Source organism: Microcaecilia unicolor, chromosome 7 (assembly GCF_901765095.1).
Source record: "Microcaecilia unicolor chromosome 7, aMicUni1.1, whole genome shotgun sequence".
Taxonomy (NCBI): domain Eukaryota; kingdom Metazoa; phylum Chordata; class Amphibia; order Gymnophiona; family Siphonopidae; genus Microcaecilia; species Microcaecilia unicolor.
Window position 1 is genome coordinate 19,854,077 of NC_044037.1, and position 25,352 is coordinate 19,879,428.

The following is a 25,352-nucleotide window of genomic DNA, read 5'->3' on the forward strand; positions in this document are numbered from 1 at the left end:
GTGACGCAGGCGGGGCGGGGTCACGTGTTGTTTTCGCCCTGCCGCTGCGCTCGCGGCGGTGTGTGATGTGTGTGTAAAGAAGAGAGAGACGGCACAGCAGCAGAGTGCCGCCGCCGGGCTCGCGCTGGATTTTGCTTGTTTCGCGATGCTTCGTTTCTTCTCAGTTTGTTTTCTTATTCCTTTTTTGCCATTCAAACGCGCTCTCCTCCGACCATCCCGGCGTAGTAAAAAGCCAGCACGAGCGGCGGCGTACCTCCTCCTCGCGATAGAAAGTGCGCGCGCGTGTGTGAGAGAGACAAGAAAAAACCCCAACGATCTCGCGGACTCCGAGTCCCGCCGCCGTGGGATTTCTTGTCGGTTATTTCTTTCCGGGGGGGTGGCGGGGCGGACAAGTCAAATCAGTCCAAACCGTCCAAACCACCCCTCCTCTCCTCATTCAATCCAGGAACACGGCGAGTTTGATGAATTACCAAGAGCTTCTCGAGGCGCAGCAGCCGCTACAACCCCGCACGGCCGCGAAAACAACAACAACAACAACGGCCTCGCGCAGCGGCGGCGGCGGCGACGACTCCCCGGGGAGGGCGTCGGCGACCACCACCACCACGCCTCTGCCTTCCTCGCCGGCTCCACAGCGTGAGGAGAAGGGCTCGTCGGAGGCGGACGACGTGAGGAAATGCGGCTACCTGAGGAAGCAGAAGCACGGCCACAAGCGCTTCTTCGTCCTGCGCGAGCAGAGCCGCCTGGGGCCCGGCCGCCTCGAGTACTACGACAGCGAGAAGAAGTTCCGCAGCGGCCTGCGCTCGGCCCAGGCCAGCCCGCCCAAGAGGCTGATCCCGCTCTCGCAGTGCTTCACGGTGAGCCGCCGGGCCGACGCCAAGAGCAAGCACCTGGTCGCCCTGTACACCAAGGACGAGTACTTCGCCATGGTGGCCGGAGAACGAGCAGGAGCAGGAGAGCTGGTACCGGGCACTGAGCGAGCTGCTGGGCCAGAGCAAGAAGGGGGGCGGCTTCCCGCCGGAATCGGACGAGGAAGGCGGCGACGACGGCGGAGGAGGAGCCCTCAAGCCCGGCACCGTCTTCCGAGAGGTCTGGCAGGTGCACGTGAAGCCCAAGGGCCTGGGCCAGACCAAGAACCTGGCCGGCGTCTACCGGCTCTGCCTGTCCAGCAAGATGGTCCACCTGGTCAAGCAGAACTCGGACGTGCCCTGCCTCCACCTGCTGCTCATGAACATCCGGCGCTGCGGCCACTCCGAGAACTTCTTCTTCATCGAGGTGGGCCGCTCGTCTCCGTGGGGCCCGGCGAGCTCTGGATGCAGGTGGACGACTCGGTGGTGGCGCAGAGCATGCACGAAACCTTCCTGGAGACCATGAAAGCCCTGAAAGCCTTCGCCGAGTTCAGACCCAGGAGCAAGAGCCAGTCGGGCGCCAACCCCATCTCCTTCATCACCACCAGGAGGCACCTGGCAACCTGCCCCCCAGCCAGACCGGCTTGCAGAGGCGATCGCGGACGGAGAGCCTGGCCGGCACCCCGCCCGCCGCCAAGAGCGGCGCCTACCGCTTCAGGACGTCCAGCGAGGGCGAAGGCACCATGACCAGGCCCTTCAGATCGGTCACACGGCAGCTTGCTTCACTTAAAACACCGCCAGGATTAACCTCGGCCGCCAAGAAGGCACGGGCAGATAACTTAAGAGCGCCTTTTAATTCTTGCTATCACACGAGATCTGCCTCTTTGCCGGTGGCCCATTTCCCCTCTGCCACCAGCCCGATAAGCGTGTGCTCCAGTAGTGGGCACGGCTCTGCTTCGGACACTATTACCCGGCCTTCTAGTTCCTCGGTCTGCGGTTCCCCGAGCGACGGAGGCTTTATCTCTTCTGATGAGTATGGGTCTAGCCCGGGAGATTTTAGGTACTTTAGAGTTAGGAGTAGTACTCCTGATTCCCTGGGAAACACGCCTCCGATTAGAGAAGAAACGAGTTTAAGTGAATACATGTCAATGGGCAAAGCACAAAATGACCAAGCCGGTAGGGATGATTACATGGAAGCGGAAAAATCTTACAGGAAAAGAACATATTCACTGACTAAACCAACCATTGTAACGGTGCATCAGAGAACACAGACTACAGCTTCTTTAGATGATGATTCAACAGGGGGGCAAAAACTTGGTTCTGAATCGCCAAAATTAAAAAGCAGTCATGATTATAGTGGTACAGTGCCTGACTCAATGTGTAACCAAAGTGGGACTAAAACCAGGGATGATGGGTATATGCCAATGATGCCAGGGGTAGCATCTTCTCTCGCAAACACCAGTGACTATTTGCCAATGACACCTAAAAGCGTTTCTGCATCAAAACAGATTCTTAACTCGTGGTCCCCCTCTCAGGTGGACACCAAAGGATATATGCTGATGTTTCCTAATGCAGGCTCTTCTCCTGTAAGAAGTCCATTAATGGGATTTGTTTCTAAAAGTAGTGATAAGGTGATGAATGGCGAGTACATGGATATGTCCCATGGCAATTCTGCTGCTCAAAAACAGTGCCCCGATTCTAATTGCACGCCCTCAAACTCTTTCCCCAAAAGTTTTAGTTCATATTTTTCTTTGCCACGAAGTTTTAAGAGTCTGTCAAAGCAAAATAATGACCATAATGAATATATTCCAATGTCTTCACCCGGCAAGTTGTTGCACATGGGTGTGGAGACTGTAAAGAGTTATACTAATGGGCTGGCTAATGGTACATCTAAATCATCTGACAATAACTGGAGCTGAACATTAAGGTTATAAGACCTACTAGACTTCCTTTGGATACGAAGGGGAGTAGTATACCAGAGATGTTTGATCATACCATTCCACCAGAACCCACAAGCCCTGGTGAGTACATAAATATTGACTTCAGTGAAAAAGCAAGCAATACACCATATTCATTATCTGCGGAAGGATCCCCATCATCATTAGGATCAAGCTGTGACCATAGACAATCCCCACTTTCTGATTACATGAGTGTTGACCTTGATTTGCAGTCTCCTAAAGCAACAACAGAGCTACCAAGTTCTTTAACAGACCTTTCTATTTATGCAGGCTCTAGAATCTCCAGAAATCAGCCAAATACTGACTATGCCAGGCTCCCATGTGGTACTGCTTGTGTTAGCACAGTAAGCAGTAGGAATGATGATTATACACAAATGACTTTCAACATGGCAATGACACCACCAAAGTCTTTCAACACAGAATCCACTCACGGCCCAATAGTTGATAGTCCTCCATCCATTGTAAATAGATTGTGCATTGGTGACAGGTACCTTAGCAACAGCAGCTGTTCTGCTGAGCCTCCTGTTGGACCTAAAGTAATAAGAGCAGACCCACAAGGTAGAAGGCGACACAGTTCTGAAACTTTCTCCTCTTCTGGGACAATAACCACTTCCTCTTCTATTTTTACCGAGAGTAGCAAAAGACACAGCTCAGCATCTTTTGACAATGTTTGGCCAAAACCTGATGAAAGCACATGTGACAACCAGGAGGAGGGAAGAATGGCCAGAAATTCTTCCCCTGGATTCCAGAATGGTTTAAATTACATAACTCTGAATGTACATGATGCTGTGAAACTGTCTTGTACTACATCAAATTGCCATCATCTCCAGGGTGCTACTAGGAGTTTGGACAATGGAACATATGTAAGCTTAGATTTCCCCTGCTCTGATGGGTTGAAGTGCACATCTACAAGGAAAGGTTAGTAATTTTACAGTAAACTATATCTAAAGTGTGTAATGAATTATATGCAGGTTAATTTGAAATATATTCTTAAAGAAAAACGGTGTTTGTACAGTCCCTGGATGTCATCATGTCAGCAAAAATACAGGTAAAGAATATAAAGTAGGATGATTATCTCTTTTACCGAAGTGGTCTAGCAACCAAGACAGTACACCTAAGCCCATTTTATTGGGCTAATTTATATGTATGACAGCTGGAAACTGAGCACTGGTTAATTTAACTTTTTTTTTTTTTTAACTTGAAGCTGAACTCCCATCATAGAACAGTGTATGTTAATAGCCAATGATGTTACAATAGTTTGTTGTATATTGTCTTTTTTATGAAAAAATTAAAGTATAATTCAACAGCATGATACTTCAGTATAAGAAACAAGTGGGTTGGTGAAATATTAAATGTCAATTTTTTTTCAATTGAAGGAATATAAATACTTTAGCAGAACCAGTTTTTTAAGAACAAAGTATTATTACTGACTTAGGGGCCAATGCACAGCAGCACACGGGGAAAAAACACCAAGTCGAAACCAGTGCACAAAAGGAATCTCATGCAAATGAGATGCATGGATTCCCCCTGTGAGCATCAGTCGTTGTATGTGACATACATAAGTATTGCCATACTGGGAAGCCCAAAGGTCCATTGAGCCTAGCATCCTGTTTCCAATAGTGGCCAATCCAGGTCACAGATACCTGGCAAGATCCCAAAAATGTACAAAACATTTTATACTGCTTATCCCAGAAATAGTGGATTTTCCCCAAGTCCATTTAGTAACGGTCTATGGACTTTTATTTTTGTTACATTTGTACCCCGCGCTTTCCCACTCATGGCAGGCTCAATGCGGCTTACGTATTGTATACAGGTACTTATTTGTACCTGGGGCAGTGGAGGGTTAAGTGACTTGCCCAGAGTCACAAGGAGCTGCCTATGCCTGAAGTGGGAATCGAACTCAGTTCCCCAGGACCAAAGTCCAACACCCTAACCACTAGGCCACTCCTTTAGGAAGCCGTCCAAACCTTTTTAAACTCCGCTAAGCTAACCGCCTTTACCACATTCTCTGGCACGAATTCCAGAGTTTCATTACACGTTGAGTGAAGAAAATGTTTCTTCTCCGATTCGTTTTAAATTTATTACATTGTAGCTTCATTGTATGCCCCGTAGTCCCTAGTATTTTTGGAAAGTGTGAACAGACGCTTCACATCTACCTGTTCAACTCCACTCATTATTTTATAGACCTCTATCATATCTCCCCTCAGCCGCCTTTTCTCCAAGTTGAAGAGCCCTAGCCGCTTTAGCCTTTCCCCATAGGGAAGTTGTCCCATCCCCTTTATCATTTTCATTGCCCTTCTCTGCACCTTTTCTAATTCCACTATATCTTTTTTGAGATGCGGCGTCCAGAATTGAACACAATATTCGAGGTGCGGTCGCACCATGGAGCGATACAAAGGCATTATAACATCCTCATTTTTGTTTTCCATTCCTTTCCTAATAATACCTAACATCCTATTTGCTTTCTTAGCTGTAGCAGCACACTGAGCAGAAGGTTTCAACGTATCATCAACGACGACACCTAGATCCCTTTCTTGGTCCATGACTCCTAACGTGGAACCTTGCATGACATAGCTATAATTCGGGTTCCTCTTTCCCACATGCATCACTTTGCACTTGCTCACATTAAACTCATCTGCCATTTAGACTCCCAGTCTTGTAAGGTCCTCCTGTAATTTTTCACAATCCTCCCGAGATTTAATGACTTTGAATAACTTTGTGTCATCAGCAAATTTAATTACCTCACTAGTTACGCCTATCTCTAGGTCATTTATAAATATGTTCAAAAGCAGCGGTCCCAGCACAGAGCCCTGGGGAACCCCACTAACTACCCTTCTCCATTGAGAATACTGACCATTTAACCCTACTCTCTGTTTTCTATTTTCAACCAATTTTTAATCCACAATAGAACACTACCTCCTATCCCATGACTCTCCAATTTCCTCTGGAGTTTTTCATGAGGTACTTTGTCAAACGCCTTCTGAAAATCCAGATACACAATATCAACCGGCTCCCCTTTATCCACGTTTGTTCACCCCTTCAAAGAAATGTAGTAGAGTGGTGTGGCAAGATTTCTCTTTGCTAAATCCATGTTGACTTTGTCCCATTAATCCATGCTTTTGAATATGCTCTGTAATTTTGTTCTTAATAATAGTCTCTACCATTTTGCCCGACACCGACGCCAGACTTACCGGTCTATAATTTCTCAGATCTCCTCTGTAACCTTTTTATTTTTTAGAAAACGGCGTTACATTGGCCACCCTCCAATCTTCCGGTACCACGCTCAATTTTAAGGATAAATATTTCTAACAATAGCTCCGCAAGCTCATTTTTCAGTTCTGTCAGTACTCTGGGATGAATACCATCCGGTCCAGGAAATTTGCTACTCTTCAGTTTGTAGAACTGCCCCATTATATCTTCAAGGTTTACAGAGAATTCATTGTTTCTCTGACTTAGCTTCGAATACCATTTCCCGCATTTGACAGCTTATATAGAACCCTAATTTTCCAGTGGATTGCTGCCCGATTTTTTTCCCCCCTCGCAACAAATCCCTGGTGGTCCCTCTTCCACCCCCTCCTCCCAAAGCAAAGACACGAGATGCATGGATTCCCCTTTGAACATCAGTCGCTGTATGCGACGTGAAGCTGTCAAATGCATTTGGCAGCTTATACAGAACCCTAATTTTCCAGTGGATTGCTGCCTGATTTATTTCCCCCTCGCAACAAATCCCTGGTGGTTCTTCTCCCACCCCCTCCTCCCAAATCAAAGACACCCTGATGGTTCAGTGGAGCCCATCCCCATCCCCTCAAAGCAAATATCTACCTGGTGCTCTAGAGACACCTCCTCTCCCCATACCTTGAAAAGTTGGAGGCAGGAGGCCAGGAGCAATACCTCCTCCGTCCTTGGTCCATCCAGAACAAAATGGCAGCACCTGCCCCTTCCCAGTGCATTCTGGGATGCACTAGGTGGGGTTAAGCACCCTATAAGGAGGTTATTTTCCTTATATGGTGCTAAGCCACTCCCAGTGCAACCCAGGATGTACCGGGCAGGGGCTGGGCGCTGCGATTTTGAGAAGACAGGTCCAGAGGGAGGAAGGGTTTCTCTTGCCTCCAACTTTTTAAAGTATAGGGAAGGGAGGAGGGTCACTAGACCATCAGGGTTTTTGTGGGGAGTAGGGGTGTACCATGAGTGCCTAACATGGGAAGTGGTCTGCTTGCACAGTACAAGTAGGCTAATCCCCATAATGACAGGTCCAGACCTGCCATAAAATTTTGCGCCTTAAAGGTAAGTGCTCATAGTGTGTGTATTGCACGGAATTCTCATTTTAATACTAATGAGCTCCTTGTAGTGCATTTGCATTAGGTTTTCTGTAGCTGCTAACCCACATGTTACAGCTAAATAGTGTTTGTAGCCAGTCTAAAGCAGATGTTGCCAACATGGTAAGCTTTGTGCATTGGGCCCTTATTCTGTTGGCCTGTACTTTGCCTGTGGTTAATTAACTCCTTTCATGCCCTACAAATGTGCAGCTTGTGTTTACCTTTAGACTGAAGTCCTATATGTAGTGCAAGACTATAGAATGACCTAGTAAACAAATTTTTATCATGAGGGAACATCTTAAAGACAAAATATGGTGAGGATAATGTAGCTATTTAAATTGGCCTTTGGTATTTCATCTTTAGCGTGAGAAGTCAAGGTGCTATAAGTCAGGATTTTACTGCACCCAGGTGTACTGCAGGAGTTGCTACCACTAAATACTTCTGTACTGCAGGTTGCTGACTCCATGGTAAAAGTCTAATGCAGCTTGCAAGCCATCTTGTGAGCAGCATTATTCCATAGACCCGACAGCATCAGGTTGTCTCTTAAAGTGGCCAGCAACATGCCAAAATTGTATGCTCCTGTGTACCCTCTCAGCACAAAGCCCCTGTTGGGGGGTGCCCCCACCTGCAATAAAGCCCCTTCCCCAAGCAGGCACCCTCACCCAAAAGACTGTGCCTGTAAGTCAAGAATATCTCCCTGAATACCACCCTGAAGGGTCCTCCACCTTTAAAATTCCCTTGGATCTTCGGGGCATGTGTGAGTAATCCCCATTTCCTTCCACCCTTGCTGGTTCCCCCTAGCCGTAGTCTTGTGGTAGATGTCATATTTCCATGTAAAGGGGGGGGGGGCCTTGTATGGATGCATAACCCTTAGTGTAAGTGCTCTGAGACTACTGCTAGGGATCACTGGGTGCCATTTTGGATCAGCAAGGGCAGGAATGATTGAGGATTGCTCTTGCTCACCCACTAAACCCTGTGGATTTCTAAAGATGAAGGAGAGGGGGGGGGAGCTTTATGATGGGGCTGTTGTAGAAGGTGGGGCCCTTTCCCCTATAGGGGTTTTGTGTTGGGGCAGAAGGTGTGGGAGCGTACAACTTTGGCAGGTTGCTAGCCCCTTTATCAGATCACAGCTTGGACTATGCTCCTGGGCAGTAAAATATAATATACTGTGCACACCTCAAGCTTCAATATAGTATTTGCACGGTAATGAGCTACTTTGCACACATTTGCATGTTTTGCATCTCGTGACTATGTAGCCTGTGATGACTTAGTTATCAATGAGTTATGGTAGTTTATCACGTTAGTGCTCTTTAACAAAGACCCAGTATGGTTATTCTAATGTTCAAATAACGCACCTTAGAGCCTTAACACAGCTTAATAACTTCGCTCCTTATTGCTGAATCTGGAAAGTCTCCTCAATGATATTTAGTACTACATGTATGTGACCCAACACGGGACCGTGTTTCAACGGTTCTATCGTCTGCCTCAGGGGTCAAAATACTACATACAAACATCAAAATGTATTAAAAACATATAAAATTAAAACATAACTATAATAATTAGACACGAACAATATAGCAATAATTGGACCATTGTAAAACTACTATAATAAGAAAATAAATAACTCAGATGGAAAAGAATGGTAAATGTAAAAACAACATATGATTTCAACACTCAGAGAAATAAAAATAAGCATGAATGGTAATATTAGTGTTAGATTTTAACAGGACTGACCTTCTGGGAAGTATCACAACAAGTGAGTGCAAAAAATGAATGGAACAGAACAAAAAATGAAATCTATTGAAAGAAACATCATAATTACAAAAATTTACAAGAAGGAGTAGAACACTGGAATGCATAAAACTGTTTGTGATGATTATATATATATATAACAAGGCATACCACAAAGATTAACAAATGTGAACCCCTACACATATATCTAGAATTGTCTTACGATATTTGCTTGTCAAACCACTATCATGCTTTATCATTATCATGTTAACTAAATGTCTATTTTCTTATATATTTCCACTATTCATGCTGTATTGTAAGCCACATTGAGCCTGCAAAGAGGTGGGAAAATGTGGGGTACAAATGCAATAAATAAAATAAATAAATAGTCCAAATAGGAGGGACGTAACAGCCAGAAAGGCATACATGCAAATGTAAAAGTATCTCTGTAAACTGTGGTAAGGGTGCCAAAAAAAAAATGTCTAGTTAAAATTGGAAGCTGGCTGAAAAGCATCCTTTTGAGAAAGCATGGCCAAAAAGATGGTCAGGATAAAGAGAGAGGGGCAGGGGCAAAAAAAAAGAGAACGGCATCTCTGTAATTATAGCGGTAAAAGTGCCTGAATAAAAAAAAATATAATATAAAAGATGTCTGAAAATTGTATCATACAATGAGAGATTTGCATGCACTGCCTCCTTGGTATGCAAATCTCTTGTGCATATTCATTGTGGATATCCTGAAAACATGGCCTGCCTGTGGACCTCAAGGACTGGAATTGAGTAGCCCTGGCATAAAGTATGATGCGATATTACATATGCCACACCAGTCCAGACTAGTGCATTGTGTCCCTTCCCAAACAACAGATGGAGGTTGTTTCTTTCTTTACAACATCTGTAAAATCCGCCCCTTTCTTTCTGAGCACTCTACCAAAACCCTCATCCACACCCTTGTCACCTCTCATTTGGAATACTGCAATCTGCTTCTTGCTGGCCTCCCACTTAGTCATCTCTCCCCTCTCCAGTCGGTTCAAAACTCTGCTGCCCGTCTCGTCTTCCGCCAGGGTCGCTTTACTCATACTACCCCTCTCCTCAAGTCGCTTCACTGGCTCCTCCGTTTTCGCATCCTGTTCAAACTTCTTCTACTAACCTATAAATGTACTCACTCTGCTGCTTCCCAGTATCTCTCCACACTCGTCCTTCCCTACACCCCTTCCCGTGCACTCCGTTCCCTGGATAAATCCTTCTTATCTGTTCCCTTCTCCGCTACTGCCAACTCCAGACTTCGCTCCTCCTGTCTTGCTGAGCCGTATGACTGGAATAGACTTCCTGAGCCCCTACGTCTTGCCCCATCCTTGACCATCTTTAAATCTAGATTGAAAGCCCACCTGTTTAACATTGCTTTTGTCTCGTAACCACTTGTATCCACTCGCTTCCACCTACCCTCCTCTCCTCTTTCTTCTACACATTAATTGATTTGTTTGCTTTATTTTTTGTCTACTAGATTGTAAGCTCTTTGAGCAGGGACTGTCTTTCTTCTATGTTTGTGCAGCGCTGCGTACGCTTTGTAGGTCTATAGAAATGTTAAATAGTAGTAGGTAAAGAAATCTGAATCAAACCAGTGACATTACCAGCATAAGGACTGAAGTAGAATGGTAAACTTCAGTATTTCTCTACCTCCATCAGATACTACAGATTGGACTGGTGCAGTTGTTTAGAGTTGGTAGGCTCGATTCCGCAGCCTGTGTCTGGCGAGATAGAGTCTCTTGGACTGCAGCCCCAGGAGCCTAATGCCCATGTTCCTGGTTGAGTCGGCAGGGTTTGGTCTTCTCTGCCCCAAGCTTCAATGTACAGATTCCAGCTCAGTGAAGAGGTCTCTGCGGGGCCCCTGCTAGCCAAGGGGGTATCAAACCTCCTCTCCCTCTCCTCTATCTCCCCCCCCCCCCCAGCTCACCTTCAGGGAGCTCTTAAAAAGAAGGGGGTGGGAGAGAAGCAACTGTATTTAGGCTGTTCCTCCACAACGTGTGCTAAGGAAATAGTTTATAACAAAACAAAAAAAGCAAGGTCGGTGATCATTTTCAAGGTACCTAGAGGGGTGAGCTCAGGTCCTAGAGTGGAGGAGCACTTTGGCTCCCTGTAACCCTTGTCCAATTTGGAAGGCTGGATTTTGGTTACGGAAGCAGCAGAAGAAAGCCCCGAGGAGGTCTTCTGTTCTGGCCGCTTTTACTCGGGCCCTGATCGCTGCTTATTTCCCGGCTTTGCCGGGAATGGCAGCTGTCTTGGTGCTAACAAACAAACAAAAAAAAGCACCACGGGCCTTTAAAAATGGAACACAGTTCTTTAATGAATGAGCCTTGACAAAAAGACCCGACACGGGCCGTGTTTCGGTGACTAGCACCTGCGTCAGGGGTCACAGTGATGACGTGGAAAACTTGGGGAATAACTCAAATATATTCCTCTACAATATATTATTCCTTACCCCACGTCTCATATAGTAAAAGCTACAAAGCACCAAGGCACTTTCACTTTCTGTATCCAAATGGATGAAAAGCTGTCTTGGTGCTGTCACACTGGAGTACAGGAGTCGCATCACAGCTGGTTCAGTTAGATTCAGGGAGCTCCTATGAGGCCCCGAGACTTGAAATGGTGCCTGAGATAGTAGGGGCCCCTGGATTATGACATGGTTACTCTGGTGACAGTGTATCAGGAGGATCCTCAGGGTGGAGAGGTAGTGCAGTAGTGCGCAGCATGCTGGGTGAAGGGCACCCTATGTAGACCCTGGGGGTCAGCGGGACCACCATCTTGCCTGCCAGGTGGCCTCTGGATGAGTGAGGGAAGGTCCTCGGGTCAAGGTTCTGATCCTGTCTAGGCTTTCAGCAGGAGGGGCCAGAGATGAGGGTGAGCTTGGGGGTCTCTTGGAGGAGAGGCCTCTCTTGGAGGCCCCAGACCTGGCCTCAGAGGAAGAGGAGGACTCCCAATCATGCAGCTATTCCTGTAAGGAGGAATTGGTTTCTCTTATGGATTCCATAGCCTCAGCCCTTGATTTCAGTTCCTTCACTGGTGAACACACAGGATTGTACCCCTGTCCTTGAAAGGGTTTTGGAGAACTTTGAAGGCCTTTCTGTTACACAGGGCCTTCTTCCAGATGGTTGTGCTGGGTTGAGGAGCTCCAGAAGGCCTTTCTAAAGATACAAGGCTTCTATGTAAGCATTACTCACTTAATGGGAGGAGCTGGATAAATTGTCTTGCCAAAGGTAGTTGCTCTGATCACTTCAGTAACTCAAAGAAGACTACAGACCCAGTGAAAGAGGGTGTGATAAAAGGTGGAGCAACAGCTTAAGCAAGGGTTTGCCTCCGCAGCAGTGAGCACCCAGATATCGCTCTGTGGGAGTGTGTGGCCAGCTTTGGGCACAATCCAGTGTCTGCTCACCTGGTAGTTTTTGCACCATTCCTGGCAGTTGCCTTGTTTTATCCTTGGGTGTTGCTGTGGCATCCATGGTGGTAGCACGCAGATGGCTATGACTGGAATTGGTTAGTGGATACTGCCTCTAAGGTGAATTTAAGAAATATACCCTTTAAGGAGTGGCCACATTTTGGGGAGGAACTAGAAAAGATAGAGACATGATGTTAAGCTTTGGTGCTTCCTGAAAGGCCACCCCTGGGCCCAACAGCACTCAGTGATGGAGAGAGCTCACTGCAGGGATTTAGGATGTTTTTATATCTCATACAGGTGGGGGTGGATCTTCTCCAGCTTCCTGTTCAGATAGAAGGCCCAGAGTGGGCAGCACTGGTCCCAGCAATGCCTCCCCCAAGGTTACCCAGGGATGGTCAGTGGGCCCCTCAATGGCTCAGGTGGTTGGACAGCTCAGCCAGTTTGACCATGAGTGGGCCCTGTATCACCTCAGGCCAGTGGTTTTTAGAAGTAGTACTCCAGGGTTATGCTCTATAATACAGAAATCCAGTATTCAGCACTTACATGATGTCCCTTTTACGCTTCCTCATTCAAGAGACAGGTTGTTCAAGACACCCTCCATCACTTGGTGGGTGCAGTGGCCGCTATTCCACTTCCTTTGTAGTACTGAAGAAAAAAGGAGATCCTTCTCATCCACTTATACGATCACTATACAACTTTGTATTTGTTATCCACCGACTGGGACAAACGCCTTTGATGATGCTATGTAAGCCACATTGAGCCTGCAGATAGGTGGGAAAATGTGGGGTACAAATGCAACAAATAAAATCCATTCTGAACTTGAAGGGGGTTGAAGCCTCGTTGTGCGTCCTACATTTCTGAATGGGTACCTTGTGCTTGGTGATAACTTTGATCATACCAGGTGAGTTCCTTATCTCCTTGGACATCACGGAAAACATTGCACCGGTCATTCCTGCAGTTTTGCATGTTGGGGTGACTTTCAGTTCCAGGCAATGTCCTTTAGTCTTGTGGCAGTGCCTAGGACCTTCTCTAAGGACATGGTGGTGTTGGTAACCTGCCTGAGGAAATGGGACATCCAAGTCTACCTCAACATAGATAATTGGTTCATTCTGGTGGATTCTGAGGCAAGTCACACAGGAGGTGGTCCCTCTGCTGCTGAGACTGGTTGGGTGGTGAATTTTACCAAGAGCCACTTGGTTCCCTTGCAGACCTTAGATAGAGACAGAACAGAGACTGTTTACTTCAGTTTCAGAAGTAAGCTAAAAACTCATGTATGATCCAATACTGCCACTCCACACCCACAATCTCCAGCCTGTAGTCCATTCCTTCTCTACCCATCACTTTCTGCCCCCATAATAATGGCCCCTTCTGTTAGCATTTCTCTGTTCATTATAACTTTGTGTAAACTGCACTGAACCCTAACCTGGGGATATTAGCAGTGTATAAGATCTCACTTGAATTTGAATATCTGGGAGTGCTTTTGATACTAGGCAGGACATGTTTTTTTTTTTTTTCTGCCAAAAGACTGGATGCTCAAGCTGAAAGGTGCAGAGAACCCTGAGAGTTTGAGACCTCTGCAGTTATTTGGGACCATGGCAGTAATTTCCAGCAGCTCATATGCACCCATTTCAGAGGGCCCCCCTGTCTTGGTGGTCTCCCAGCATCCAGACCTTCAAAGCACTGCTTTCTTTGCCGGTTTGCCTGGCTGACCTGGTGGGATGATTTAGCAAACCTCCTTAAGGAAGCTCCACTGGATCCTCCTGACTGGGTGGTAGTTACCATGAACGTCTTCTCTGATGGAGAGCTCACTGTGAAGGACGCCTGATGCAGGGTCATTGGTCTAGACTTGGAAACATCTCGGCCTATCCGTTGTCTGGAGACCACAGCCATGCATCTAGCACTTAAGCAGTTCCTCTCCCTGCTCAGTGGGAAGGCAGTTTGGGTAATGTCCAATAATGCCATGGCAGTGGCTATATCAGCAAGGAAGGAGGAACCTGGAGTGTTCATGGAGAATTCCTTAATCTAGACCTGGGAGAGTGGGAGCTGAGTCTTGAGGTATTTTTTGTTACTGGTGGCACAATAGGGCCAGTTGCATTGCAACCTGGTGACATCCCATTGGAATGCAAAGTGTCCTGGATTGTCAGCCTCAGACAGGAAATAGGGTTTGCAGGGATTGATGCCCTGGTTCAGCCTTGGCCCAGATAAGGGCCCCTCTCTGTTTCTCCTTTGACTGCTCATAGGAAGAGTCCTGCGCAAGGCAGCCATCCATTTCTTCTAATCCTGGTGGAGCCAAACTGGCCTCATCACTCATGGTACACCAACCTCCTTCACCTCCTCGCCGGTCCTCGTCCTCTGCCCAGGGGCAAGGAAATGGTGTTGGGTCCACTGGGAAACAGTGATCATAACACGATCAAGTTTGAGCTACTATCTGGAATGAGGCTACAAAGGAAATCTACTGTAGCAGCACTTAATTTTCGAAAGGGTGACTGATAAAATAAGGAAAATGGTTTAAAAGAAGCTAAAAGGATCCGCTGCAAAGGTTAGGACATTAAATCAGGCATGGGAGATTTTTAAAAATACCATCTTGGAAGTCCAGACCAGATGCATTCCACGTAATTACAAAGGTGGAAAGAAGAGAAATGACAGCATGGTAAAAAGGTGAAGTGAAAGAGGCTATTAGAACCAAAAGAATGGAAAAAGGACCCAAATGAAGAAAAGAAGAAGCAATTGTCAGCACTGTGAAGGTAGATGTAAAGCTTGATAAAGAAGTCTATAAGAGAATATGAAGAGAAACTTGCAGCAAAGGCAAAAGCTCAGCGACAGCTTTTTCAGGTACATCAGAAGCAGAAAGCCTACGATGGAATCTGGGGGAAATTAGTTCACCTCAGCATTGTCGTAAGTACAAACACCTCTTCTTCCCCCTTCCCCCAATCAACTTTTTTATAGTTTGCTGCATCAGAAATACATATGCAGCTCATTTGCATGCATTTTGCAAGTTAATTACACTGACAGTGAAAATGTCCTAAAACCTTGCTACACAGAACATAAGCTTAGCACGGAAAAATCTGTTAAAATAGCTGTACAGAGCTTTTATATTGCCCTGTTGGTGAGAGAGAGGCTAGACTTATGGCTTAACTCGCCTATGTGCAGTTTTCTTAGTGTCTTGGTTATTTTAAAGCCAGTGATTACCAAACCTGTCCTGAGGTAGCCCAAGCCGCTCAGGTTTTCTGGATATCTGCACTGAATATACATGAGAGATTTGCATACCAATGAGAGAGTATGCAAATTGGAAATATTCATTATGGATATGCTGAAATTTGACTGGCTGGGGTTCCCTCAGGACAGGTTTGAGAGTCACTGAATTAAGTGATACAATTTTCATCCTATGTCAAAATACTTCCTTTGGGGAAAAAAAATCATGTTTGAGTTTGTGCTTGGTAGAAAGTGAGTGGGTTTTATTTTGTTTTTTTTTTTTGGGGGGGGGGGGGCACTTTTAATCACTTTTCACATATGAATTAAAGTAACATGTTACTAAGTAGAATAAAAGAAATCATACAGCTAAGAAACATTTTACAAGCACTCAAGCATGGAGGAACATTTCTAAGAATAGATAAGGAAAAAAGTCATACAATAAATTTATACACACTTGGTTAGAGTTCACATTTTTATGAACTTTGTTCTTAAATAACCTCTACACATGGTTAAGGAGCTAGCTCACAGCTTCGGTTTTGCTATGGGAGACATATAGATCATGCCTTGAGAAAAGATTTGATATGCTTTTCATGAGTCAACTTGCTCCCTGATATTTGACTGTAGTAGGTGTGGTGAAATGTGAATTTGAAGTCTACATCTATAGAAAACATATTGGGTCACCTCAGATTTTCCTTTCTGAGAATTGTTTTTGTAGCGGTATCCTAGTAAATCTTTTGGACATGAAACATAGAATCTGTATTGCTAAAAAGTGATTGAAGCATGTGCTCATTTCTTAGCAGATGATGTTCTCGCTCTCTCTCTCGTCCCTTCTCCCTGAAAAAATTGGTATGGTTCTGGGTCTCTGTCAGCTGTGAGCCCCATTACGGGCATGAATCAATGATGGTGTGGCATTCCTCAAGGAAGGCTTCTGTCATTGTACTGTCAGGATAGGTGCTAGAGCCCTTGATTGCAGTGGCCAAAGAGCATTGCTCGGATGGTGCAGTTTGCACTGTTGGTGCTAGGGGAGGCGTATACAGGCAGTTTATAAGGGGGTAGCGCTCATGTTGGCTTTGGGAAAGCTGTGTACAACAGGGGATGGGGGCTGCACTTTTTTTTCCTTGATGCCCCTTTGAGGAGGTGCGGCAGTAGGGGCTCACTGCTGTGCTTGAAATGACAGGAGTAGGCTATAGTTTGCTTAATTTTGACTAGTGGCACGGTCAGTTCCTGTGTGCAGGAGCAGCAGCCATCTTGACCAGGTCCATGCTGGCTGCAACTTGGGGCCTCTTTGGAAGCTTTGAACCATAGCAAGGCTGACTTGGCATTGTGGAGCAGTGGCAGCCATAGCACCCTCATGTGAATGACACTTCAGTGGGAAGGAAAAAAAGCTGGGTTTTAACACCTAGAGGGGTAGCAGGAGTAAGAGATCAAGAACCGGCATGGTTCTTCCCAAGGTGGGGGGAGGAGTGGAGCTGGCTCAATTCAGATTTTCTGTGGGACACGTCAGGTTTAAAGGAAGAGGAGGCAGCATGGGCAGAGGAATTCTGGTCCCCCTTCAGTGGCAACTCAGAAGGTAGACCTTTAGGGGTGGTCCTTTCAGGGCCTTTGTTCCTCCCTGTAAGGTGGGGCTAATATTGGTCAGGGCTTTTTTTTTTTTTTTGGGGGGGTGTCCTCTGGTCCACAGAGTGCAGAGAGTGCTCCCCTCCCCCCGGCATGATTGGAAGGGGTTTGTGAGACCCTGGTATTTTGGTGATCCTGCAAAAGGGCCAGGAGTCTGGGCCATACAAAGCCAATGTAATGCTGGTGGGTGCGTGGGTTGAACCTGCACCTTCTCCACATTTGACTTCGCCTTTAACAGCCCAGCAAGATTTATAAACTCGGCATTTAGGTTCATCACCCGTCTGAACACATTGGTGGTTCCTCAGTTGTTGACTTTGAGCCTATTCAATGGCGGAGTCTGCATCTGCTGTTGGCTACTCCCAAGAAGCTAATTCCCTAGGTGATTGCCTAGTCTGTTAATTCCTCTTGCAGGGGTCATGCACTCTGATGCCTGATTGCAGGAAGGCGTTTATACCGGAATAGCAGATGTACTATTCATGGATGGTTCCCTTCAGAGCAAGCAATGCGTCAACCAAACTGGCCCATGGCACATTATCCATGACAATTCTGTAACTGTTTAACAAGGACAATGCGATTCCCAAGCATTGCCACCTTGCTAACAGAAGGAACACTATTGCCATGCTTTTCCCCTTAAAATGACCACTGTAATTGATAATTGTGAAGTAATATTTGAAATTGGGCTTGAATAGGTAGGCCCCCTACTCTAAAAAGATAGCTCTTGCTTTGATTATATAGACCCATGATCTGTTGACCCATTGCTTGTTCGGATTCCATTTTTGGCAGTAAGATTGAAGAGACTCTGTGCCATCAAAGTTCACTGTTACTTTGCAGTACCTCTTGACAGTATATTTACCATCTGCATCATCCTGTAGATGGGCTGCATGGAGCTGTTATGGGTATATTTATAAGTGGACAGAAATAAAATGAACAGGTACTGCGCAGTATCACAGAAGATTCTGCTAGCAACTGATTTGATCCGTATGTCAAGCCCCTGTCCTAGAGTGTGGCAAATTAAGGCTGATTCCAATTTGCTTGTTCGCCATTGAAGTCAGGTGTACAATTCTGCCAGTTTCTGAGCTTTATTTGTAAATTGATTCTGGATTAAGTATGCTATTGCTTTAACATTCTTCTACTTAAATACTTCCTGACCATTATATCTCTTCACATCTCTACAAGAGCTTATTCTTTCTTTTTTGCATATCCTTGAAAACCGCTTAGATTTTTTTTAGTATGACCATGGTATTGCATTTATTGGTACAGAGTCTATGCGTAACTGGTTTCATTTACCTACACCATGGTGGTAGATTTAAGATGAACAATTGACCCATTCGTTTTGTCTAGTTTATTTCTGTCCAAGGTGGTATAACAAGTGAATAAAAAATAACTCACACTGCGAGAATGTTTGTTTATGCATTTTTGTATCCCACTATTATCCAAAACAAGTTTTGGTTCAAAGTGACTTACAATTTACAGTGAGATTTTCAGAAATTGTTTATAGTTGTGCTTTAAGAGATCATTTGTGGCTGGCGTAGTTATCTATAGAATTTTTTTGAAGATGTTATAGTTATAGATGCTTCTTATGGCTTTTGGTATTGAGTTCCACTATTTTGATCCTAGGTAGTTGACTCCTGCTGTGTAGATGGTTCTGTACGTTATGTTTCTGCAGTTGGGTAGGTGAAGAAGGTAGCTTCTGGTTTCTGGTGATAGCTCTATCGTATCTTGCATGTATACAGCTGCCATTCCGAATAGTATCTTGAAAATGAGGGTGCTAGCTTTCAAGAGCTTTGATTGGGAGCCAGTATAGTGATTTTGAGTAGTGGGGTAGCTCTTTCATATTTTGACTTTTGAGAATCAGTCTTGCTGCTGTGTTTTGGATGGTTTGTAATGAATTTAGTGTGCTTTCCTCGCATCCTATGTACCCTGAGTTACAGTAGTCTAGTTGTGATAGTATCATCGATTGTACCATTATCCGGAATGATTGTTTAGGAAAATAGTCTCTTATCCTTCTTAGTTTCCAAAGTGTTCTGAAGCATTTTGATGTTACTTTGGATATTGTCCATTGATGTTTATCTAGAATAATTTTCAGTTTCGATTTGGTTTGTTTGGCTGCTGTTTGTGAAATTTTGGTGGGCTGTGGGATTGTGCAGACTGGATAGAACCAAGAATTTGATTTTGTCTCTGTTTTGAGTTTGAAAGTAGTTGCCTAGTTTTCTATAAGGTCCTGGTCTGTCTTGATTTTGGGCAGTATTTCTGTGATGATGATTTTGAATGGTATGTATATGGTAACATCGTCTGCATGTATGGATGAGTTTTGAAGCCCATTGCCTCCAAGCTTTTGCCGAGCGGTGCCATCATTACATTGAGCAGTATTGGTGATATATTTGGTTGGTAGCTGTAGAAACTTGGACAGTTGGTCTTTTTTTTTTTTTTCCCCTAGCCTGGGTAGATCACTATTTTTTGCTTTTTGTCACTTTTGGATTTTTTATTGGGTAATCTTTTGTGCATTTATGTCTTCCCTATACCCTCTTTCTATCCCCTCCCTACCCTCCTTCAAACCTGCCTATTGGCGTTCTTCCCTGTAGCCTTTTTTTATGGAGCAGCCCCAGCTGGGAGCAGTGTGGGTCAGGTTTGCTGCAGAAGGGTGATGGAGACTCTTAATTACTGCAGCAAAGTAACCTCTCCTTGGCAGAGGTGGGTGCCGGGTACCCAGTTTCTACCTGGCATGGTAGAAAGTTTTTCAGAAAGTTGTGCATAAGCCAGCTTTATTAGTAAACAGGATAAGTGTGTGATGGTATGTGGTGTTTTTACTTGATTTAACTTTCTAGCCCTGCCCCTTTTTTTTTTTTTAATCTACTTCTGTGGTCTTCTAGTGGCAGCAGTTTTGTGTAAATGACCCTGGTTTCTCCTCTACCTACACTTGTTTCCTCTCCTGCCCAGTGATAGTGGCATCTGTCGTGCTCATCTGGTAACTGCTTTTCCTGTCTTCTTTGTAAAGTTCTCATTCTTTGTGTTCATACACTTTTTGCAGAAAGAGAATACTATAAAATGATCATACTACTACTACTACTTAACATTTCTAAAGCGCTACTATGGTTACGCAGCGCTGTACAATTTAACATAGAAATACAGTCCCTGCTCAAAGAGCTTACAATCTAAAGGACACGTGAACAGTAAGTCTGATAGGGGTGGTCAAATTTGGACAGTCATAGTTACATTCCTGTTTTCATATTGATTTGCTTTTAGAAAACAGCAGTTGTGACATAGTAGTAAGGTAGAGGTCTTTATATGATTGACGTATCTCAGAACATATGCTTTTACAAGTATGAAGATTACTTTTAGCTGTGCAGAGTGAAATGGCTTAAAATTGTATGAATACTACATTTTGAGCATATTTTTCCATAATTTAATTTTCTTTTGTTTCAACAGACTGACTGCATTGCTATAGAAACCATTCTTCAAGAAGAAGAGGAAAGTTCTGGGATACATTGGCTTATGGTAGCAAAGGGTTAGACTGGAAACATTTTCAACATAAACCAAATAATTTTGGATGAGCAAAATATTGTATCATACGGATCAACTGGGCAGCTATGTATAAGACTAATTTTAGTAAAATTGTAGTTTGGTGATGGTAATACGGATTATTTTGGGGTTGAAAACATGAATACTGAAGAAGATTTCTGCAACTACTTAGATACACCTTTTGAAGAGTTTTGAAGATGGAGGTTAATATTACTGTTTAATATATTGGTTTGCCTCTTATATGGTACGAAAATAAATACATAATTAACATGTAAAGTGTAAGTAAGGAAAAAAGGCTTTGATTTGGGGGGTGGGGGGTGGATAGCTCAAAGTTTATGTATTTATGATTACTGAGAATTCTTGAAATGTTACTTTCCTTTAGTACAAGAACAATTTTTTGATCATAGTGTTTATATTTCTAAAATCTACATATCTGAATCAGAAGTCTCCAATGTGTATAAGGCAAGGTTAAGTATGACCATAAGATATTTCTCCCGCTTCGTTTCCCATATGGGTGTTTTTTATGATTATTATTTTGGAACATTTATTTTCTCTTATGTATACGTGGTAGAATGAATGCAGTATTTTTCAGTTTGAGTTTTAGGAGTTAGGAGATGTTTAATTTTCCTTTTGACTTGGGACCAATTTTAAGCCTGATTTTGTCAGCTCACACTTAAGCATATTTTGAAACTATAATTTTTTTTCTTTGGGTACCATGCGCCTCCATTTGCAATCAAGGAAAAAATTCCCCAAGTATCTTAATCCATTCCCTCAGGCCTTGGTTATCTAGTAAGGTCATTCCAGTAATGGTCATGGGCAAAAGGATTATTTCTGGAACCCTGCAATCATGGGCCTTGAATTTGGCAAATAGGAGTCACCAATAGTGACAACAGCAATGCCATTGAACTATCAGGGTGGCACATGAATATATTTTTGTACCATGTGTATTCAAATTGCAGGTGCCAAATTATTGCACTGCTGCAGTTTGAATTAAATCAGACTAGACTTTAAAAAGTAGAAAATTAAAACACCATGGTGATCTAAGAGCAAACACTAAGAGGTACGTGGGTAATGAAGACGCACTGTTTACTGGTGTCGAAACTGGTACATATATCCTAATGAGACGGTACTAAGCTGCTGGTAGTTCTCTACATTTTGTATTGTACACATTTTTATTGGCTGCCTCATCTTCTTGATAACCTCTCAGTATTGCTATGGTATGTTTGACATAAATTGCACATTTTTTAAAATTCAAATTAAATGGTTGTTTGCCTTTCTATTTTGGATGCTCTTGACTTAAAATTTACATGATCAAAACTTAAAACATGCCTTTTGAAAGCTTTTGACAAGAGATTATACAGTGTAAAAAATAAAAATACACACATATTGACTGATGTTTGGAAATGTAGTCCCCTTAATTTGCTGCAGAGCACTGCAATAGTTTATTTGAAGATCTCTAATAGTATGTGTCCCATCCAGTTTTTTTTATTACAGCTTTACTTTTGTAATTTCAGAAGTTTGTTATGATGCCACAGTTAGACATTTAATTCACATTTTACTCTTGAGGATGCCATTGTACAATATATAGCACTGATTTAACAAATGAAAATGAAATGCAGAATTAATGGATAACCTCGGAGTAGTGGAAATAACAGGTACAGCATTATATGCAATCTTTTGAAATCTATTTTAGTTTACAAACAAGTTTAATTCAGTATTGTGCTGGAAAATATTTTCAGAATATGTAACATATCACTAAATATTTCTCTTCCAGCTACTGGTTTACACTGCTATGTAGAATGGAAATACCAATGATGGAAAATTGTTTTGTTTCATGTAAACTTAATTTGATAATGGACAATTATTTTGTCTGTACAAATTTAAACATTGGTTGATACTGTTGAATATATTTGCTATTTCTGCTTCACAGATATGTTTTAATGAGCTGATTATCTGGCTTTGTCTTCCATTGTAAATATTGTTGCATTGTTTTCTTTGTAAACATGCCGCATTTGCGGGTTTGGGAGACTGGCTTGAAGCTTTGTATAGTGTTTATATTTATCAGACTTGACTTTTTCTCTAGAGCTGCTTGCAGTAAATGTGTTCACCTAACTTGTTTGTGTGTCTTATTTTTTGTGTCAGAATAAAACATGATGCCTGTGCCTGGTTGATTTGTGTGTATGGATTAGATGCATGTGGACAGAAAGACAGAGTTGCACCTGCAGCATATACTTTGCCAACTTCTTTAAAAACAATATGCTGTTCTGGTGTTCATTTTTTTTTTCTCAGTGTTAATACCTTGTCTTATCGCACAGCTTTTCCAGTAAATAAGTCATAAAGCATCCCTTAAAAAAATATTTTTTTTTCAAGAAATTTTAACAAATGTTTAAAAACATTCTAAATAAAACGCAGATTAAAAAAATATATACCCTTTCATTCCCCAAATAACTGGTCAAAACTCTATTGTATTTTATATTTCCTTAACATCAGCAGCAGATGAATCCAGAGACTTGTGGGTTATGACCATCTTACCAGCAGGTGGAGGTAGAGCGTGCTGAACTGAACTGTCTTATTGGACGCTCCTCAGTCAGTATTCTCTATCTCCAGCAGGCGAATGGACTCTCAGATCCTGGTCTCATTTGTTAGCAGCTTCTGTTCTGGGTTTCTCAATTCAGTAGAGCAATGGTTGTGTGTGCGACTAAGCTGTGCCGCCTTTAGGGTGTACACCTGGTTACCCCAGGTCCTTCCCCCACCCGTATCTAGCCCATCTCCATTCTCCTTCCTCAGTGCTGTGGTAAGTTAGATTTCTTACCACAAAAATACCCCGGAGTTTTGCAGCTAAGTACTTGGGCAATAGATACTGGTGCTCTCAGTATCGGGGCTGGGAGAAGAGAGAGTAGATGAGTGCCTCCAGCGAACTTTTCAACAGGCAGGCCTTTTGGCAGCGCCCTGGGAGTTGCATTTATTTTCTTTGCAGCTTCCCACAGTCGTGGTTTTATTTTCCTTTTTTTGTGGGATGGCTGCAGCGATAATTGCACACTGCTCCTACTCTCCAAAGCAGTCAGCAAGGTGCAGCTGTGCAGGCTCTCCTCAACATACAAGGACCACGTTGGGAAGGCCTCGCCTTTTTCCCCGTGTGAATGAAGCGTGAGCTGATCTTTTTCATGGTGCTGACAGGGCTTCGGTGGCCATCTTGTTAGCGCACACGCTGATCCAGTGGTTTCTCTCCCCGCAGCATCAGCTTTGAAGCGGAGTCTGGTTCAGTCAGGCCCTGTGGAGGGTGTCTGGCCCCCCTTTCGCCACAGCTTTCTGAATGGGTCATTTCGGAGCAGCCCAGGGGTATGATCAGCTGCAGGAGAGCTTGAAGGACGGGAAGCTCTTCCCAAAAGCACCTGGTATTTCCCCTGTGGCTTGGGTTTTTCATACAGTTGCCTGGTTTTCTCTCCAAGATCCTTCCAAGTGCTAGTTTCCTCTTCCAAATCCGCTGCTTCTGCTTCAGTGACGCCTAGTGCTCACCATCTGAGGTGGACGCCTACTTTCTTTCCATTGCTCAGGGCACTGCAGGAGGTTATCTCAGCTCTGTGACTTGGTGATGGCTCCGTCACGTTTTTACACCATCTCCATGCCTGGACTGGGTTGCATTGCCTTCAGTGGGTACCAGCGGTTACCAATGGTATCACTGCCTGTGGTTAGTTCAGATGTTGCTTAATTGAACTAACTCTGGAATAATATGTTCATGGTGTTGGAGCCAGAGCACATCATCAGGGCAGTGCGCCATGTGGTGTAGGTCCCCTCTGTATGGGCCTATTTCGTATTCTTATTTCTGTTATACCTTTTGGTTTGGGAGCTTTGAGTCCCCTCTGTTTTGTTTTCTTTGTTGGGGCAGTTCCTTCAAAAGGAACAATTTTACATCTTGATTTTGTTTTCTGGGGCTGGTGCACTGTTCCCATGTCTCTCTTGGTATACATGGAAAAGTGGGAACCTCACTGCTGCCATGGGGGGATTTGCTCCAGGGTTAGTGTTTCACTGTGAAGTGGAATTTTGTTCTGGAAGGTAGCTGGCTTTCATCCTGAAGGTCTCGGGTTCACAGCTGGTTTGGGCATCATGTTCAGTTCTATTTCACAGAGGCTTATTTTTCTTCCTTCTCCCATATTACTGGCCTTGATAGGCTGTTCTGTCAATCGGTGGTGCAGCTAGCTCTCTGCTTCACTGCTAAATGTTACTTGTGTTAGCTTTCCACAGCAGCTCTGCTGTCTAGTACGGTACCCTGCCACTGGACAAACCTATGGCATTCCAGCTCCAGTCCCCATTGTATCTGTGGCACCTCTATATGCAATAGTGTTTCTACTTCTGTTGCGTTTTATTGCTTGTTCCTTGTATTACACAGCTATAGATATTACAGAGCTACTTCACTGTGGTGCATCATGGTACAAATAGCCACTTTCTGCTACGCCCTTTAGTCATGGATCTTGGCCAGGGTGTGACCATGCCTGCCAGTTCTAGTGCACAGCTACCCCAGCTCATTCTTGCCACTCGCAGCAAGAAGATGGCTCCAGCTTAGCCGTTGGACAGCCAATGTGGCTTCTAAGGCACATTTAGCCTGTTACCGATTAGAGGTAGACTTTTGTACAGAGACGGTTTAGTGAACTTGGATTCAGACCTAGGAGAATCCAATTAGCGTGGCTCCATCTAGTCTTTGTTTTGTGTGGCCAAGGGCCATAGGCCAGGCTCCTTTAACTTTCACAGT

The 25,352-nt window shown here is 44.2% G+C and overlaps 1 protein-coding gene across 1 annotated transcript; it reads left to right on the forward strand.

Annotated features, from left to right (window-relative positions):
• The first annotated feature begins 404 nt into the window (after positions 1-404).
• LOC115473747 (insulin receptor substrate 2-B-like) lies at positions 405-22,717 on the forward strand. The gene is given in 6 exon segments (XM_030208826.1): positions 405-932; positions 934-1,285; positions 1,288-1,461; positions 1,464-2,750; positions 2,753-3,721; positions 20,513-22,717. Coding segments are annotated over 6 exon segments (3,258 nt in total). The 5' UTR covers positions 405-461; the 3' UTR covers positions 20,518-22,717.
• Positions 22,718-25,352: the final 2,635 nt, after the last annotated feature.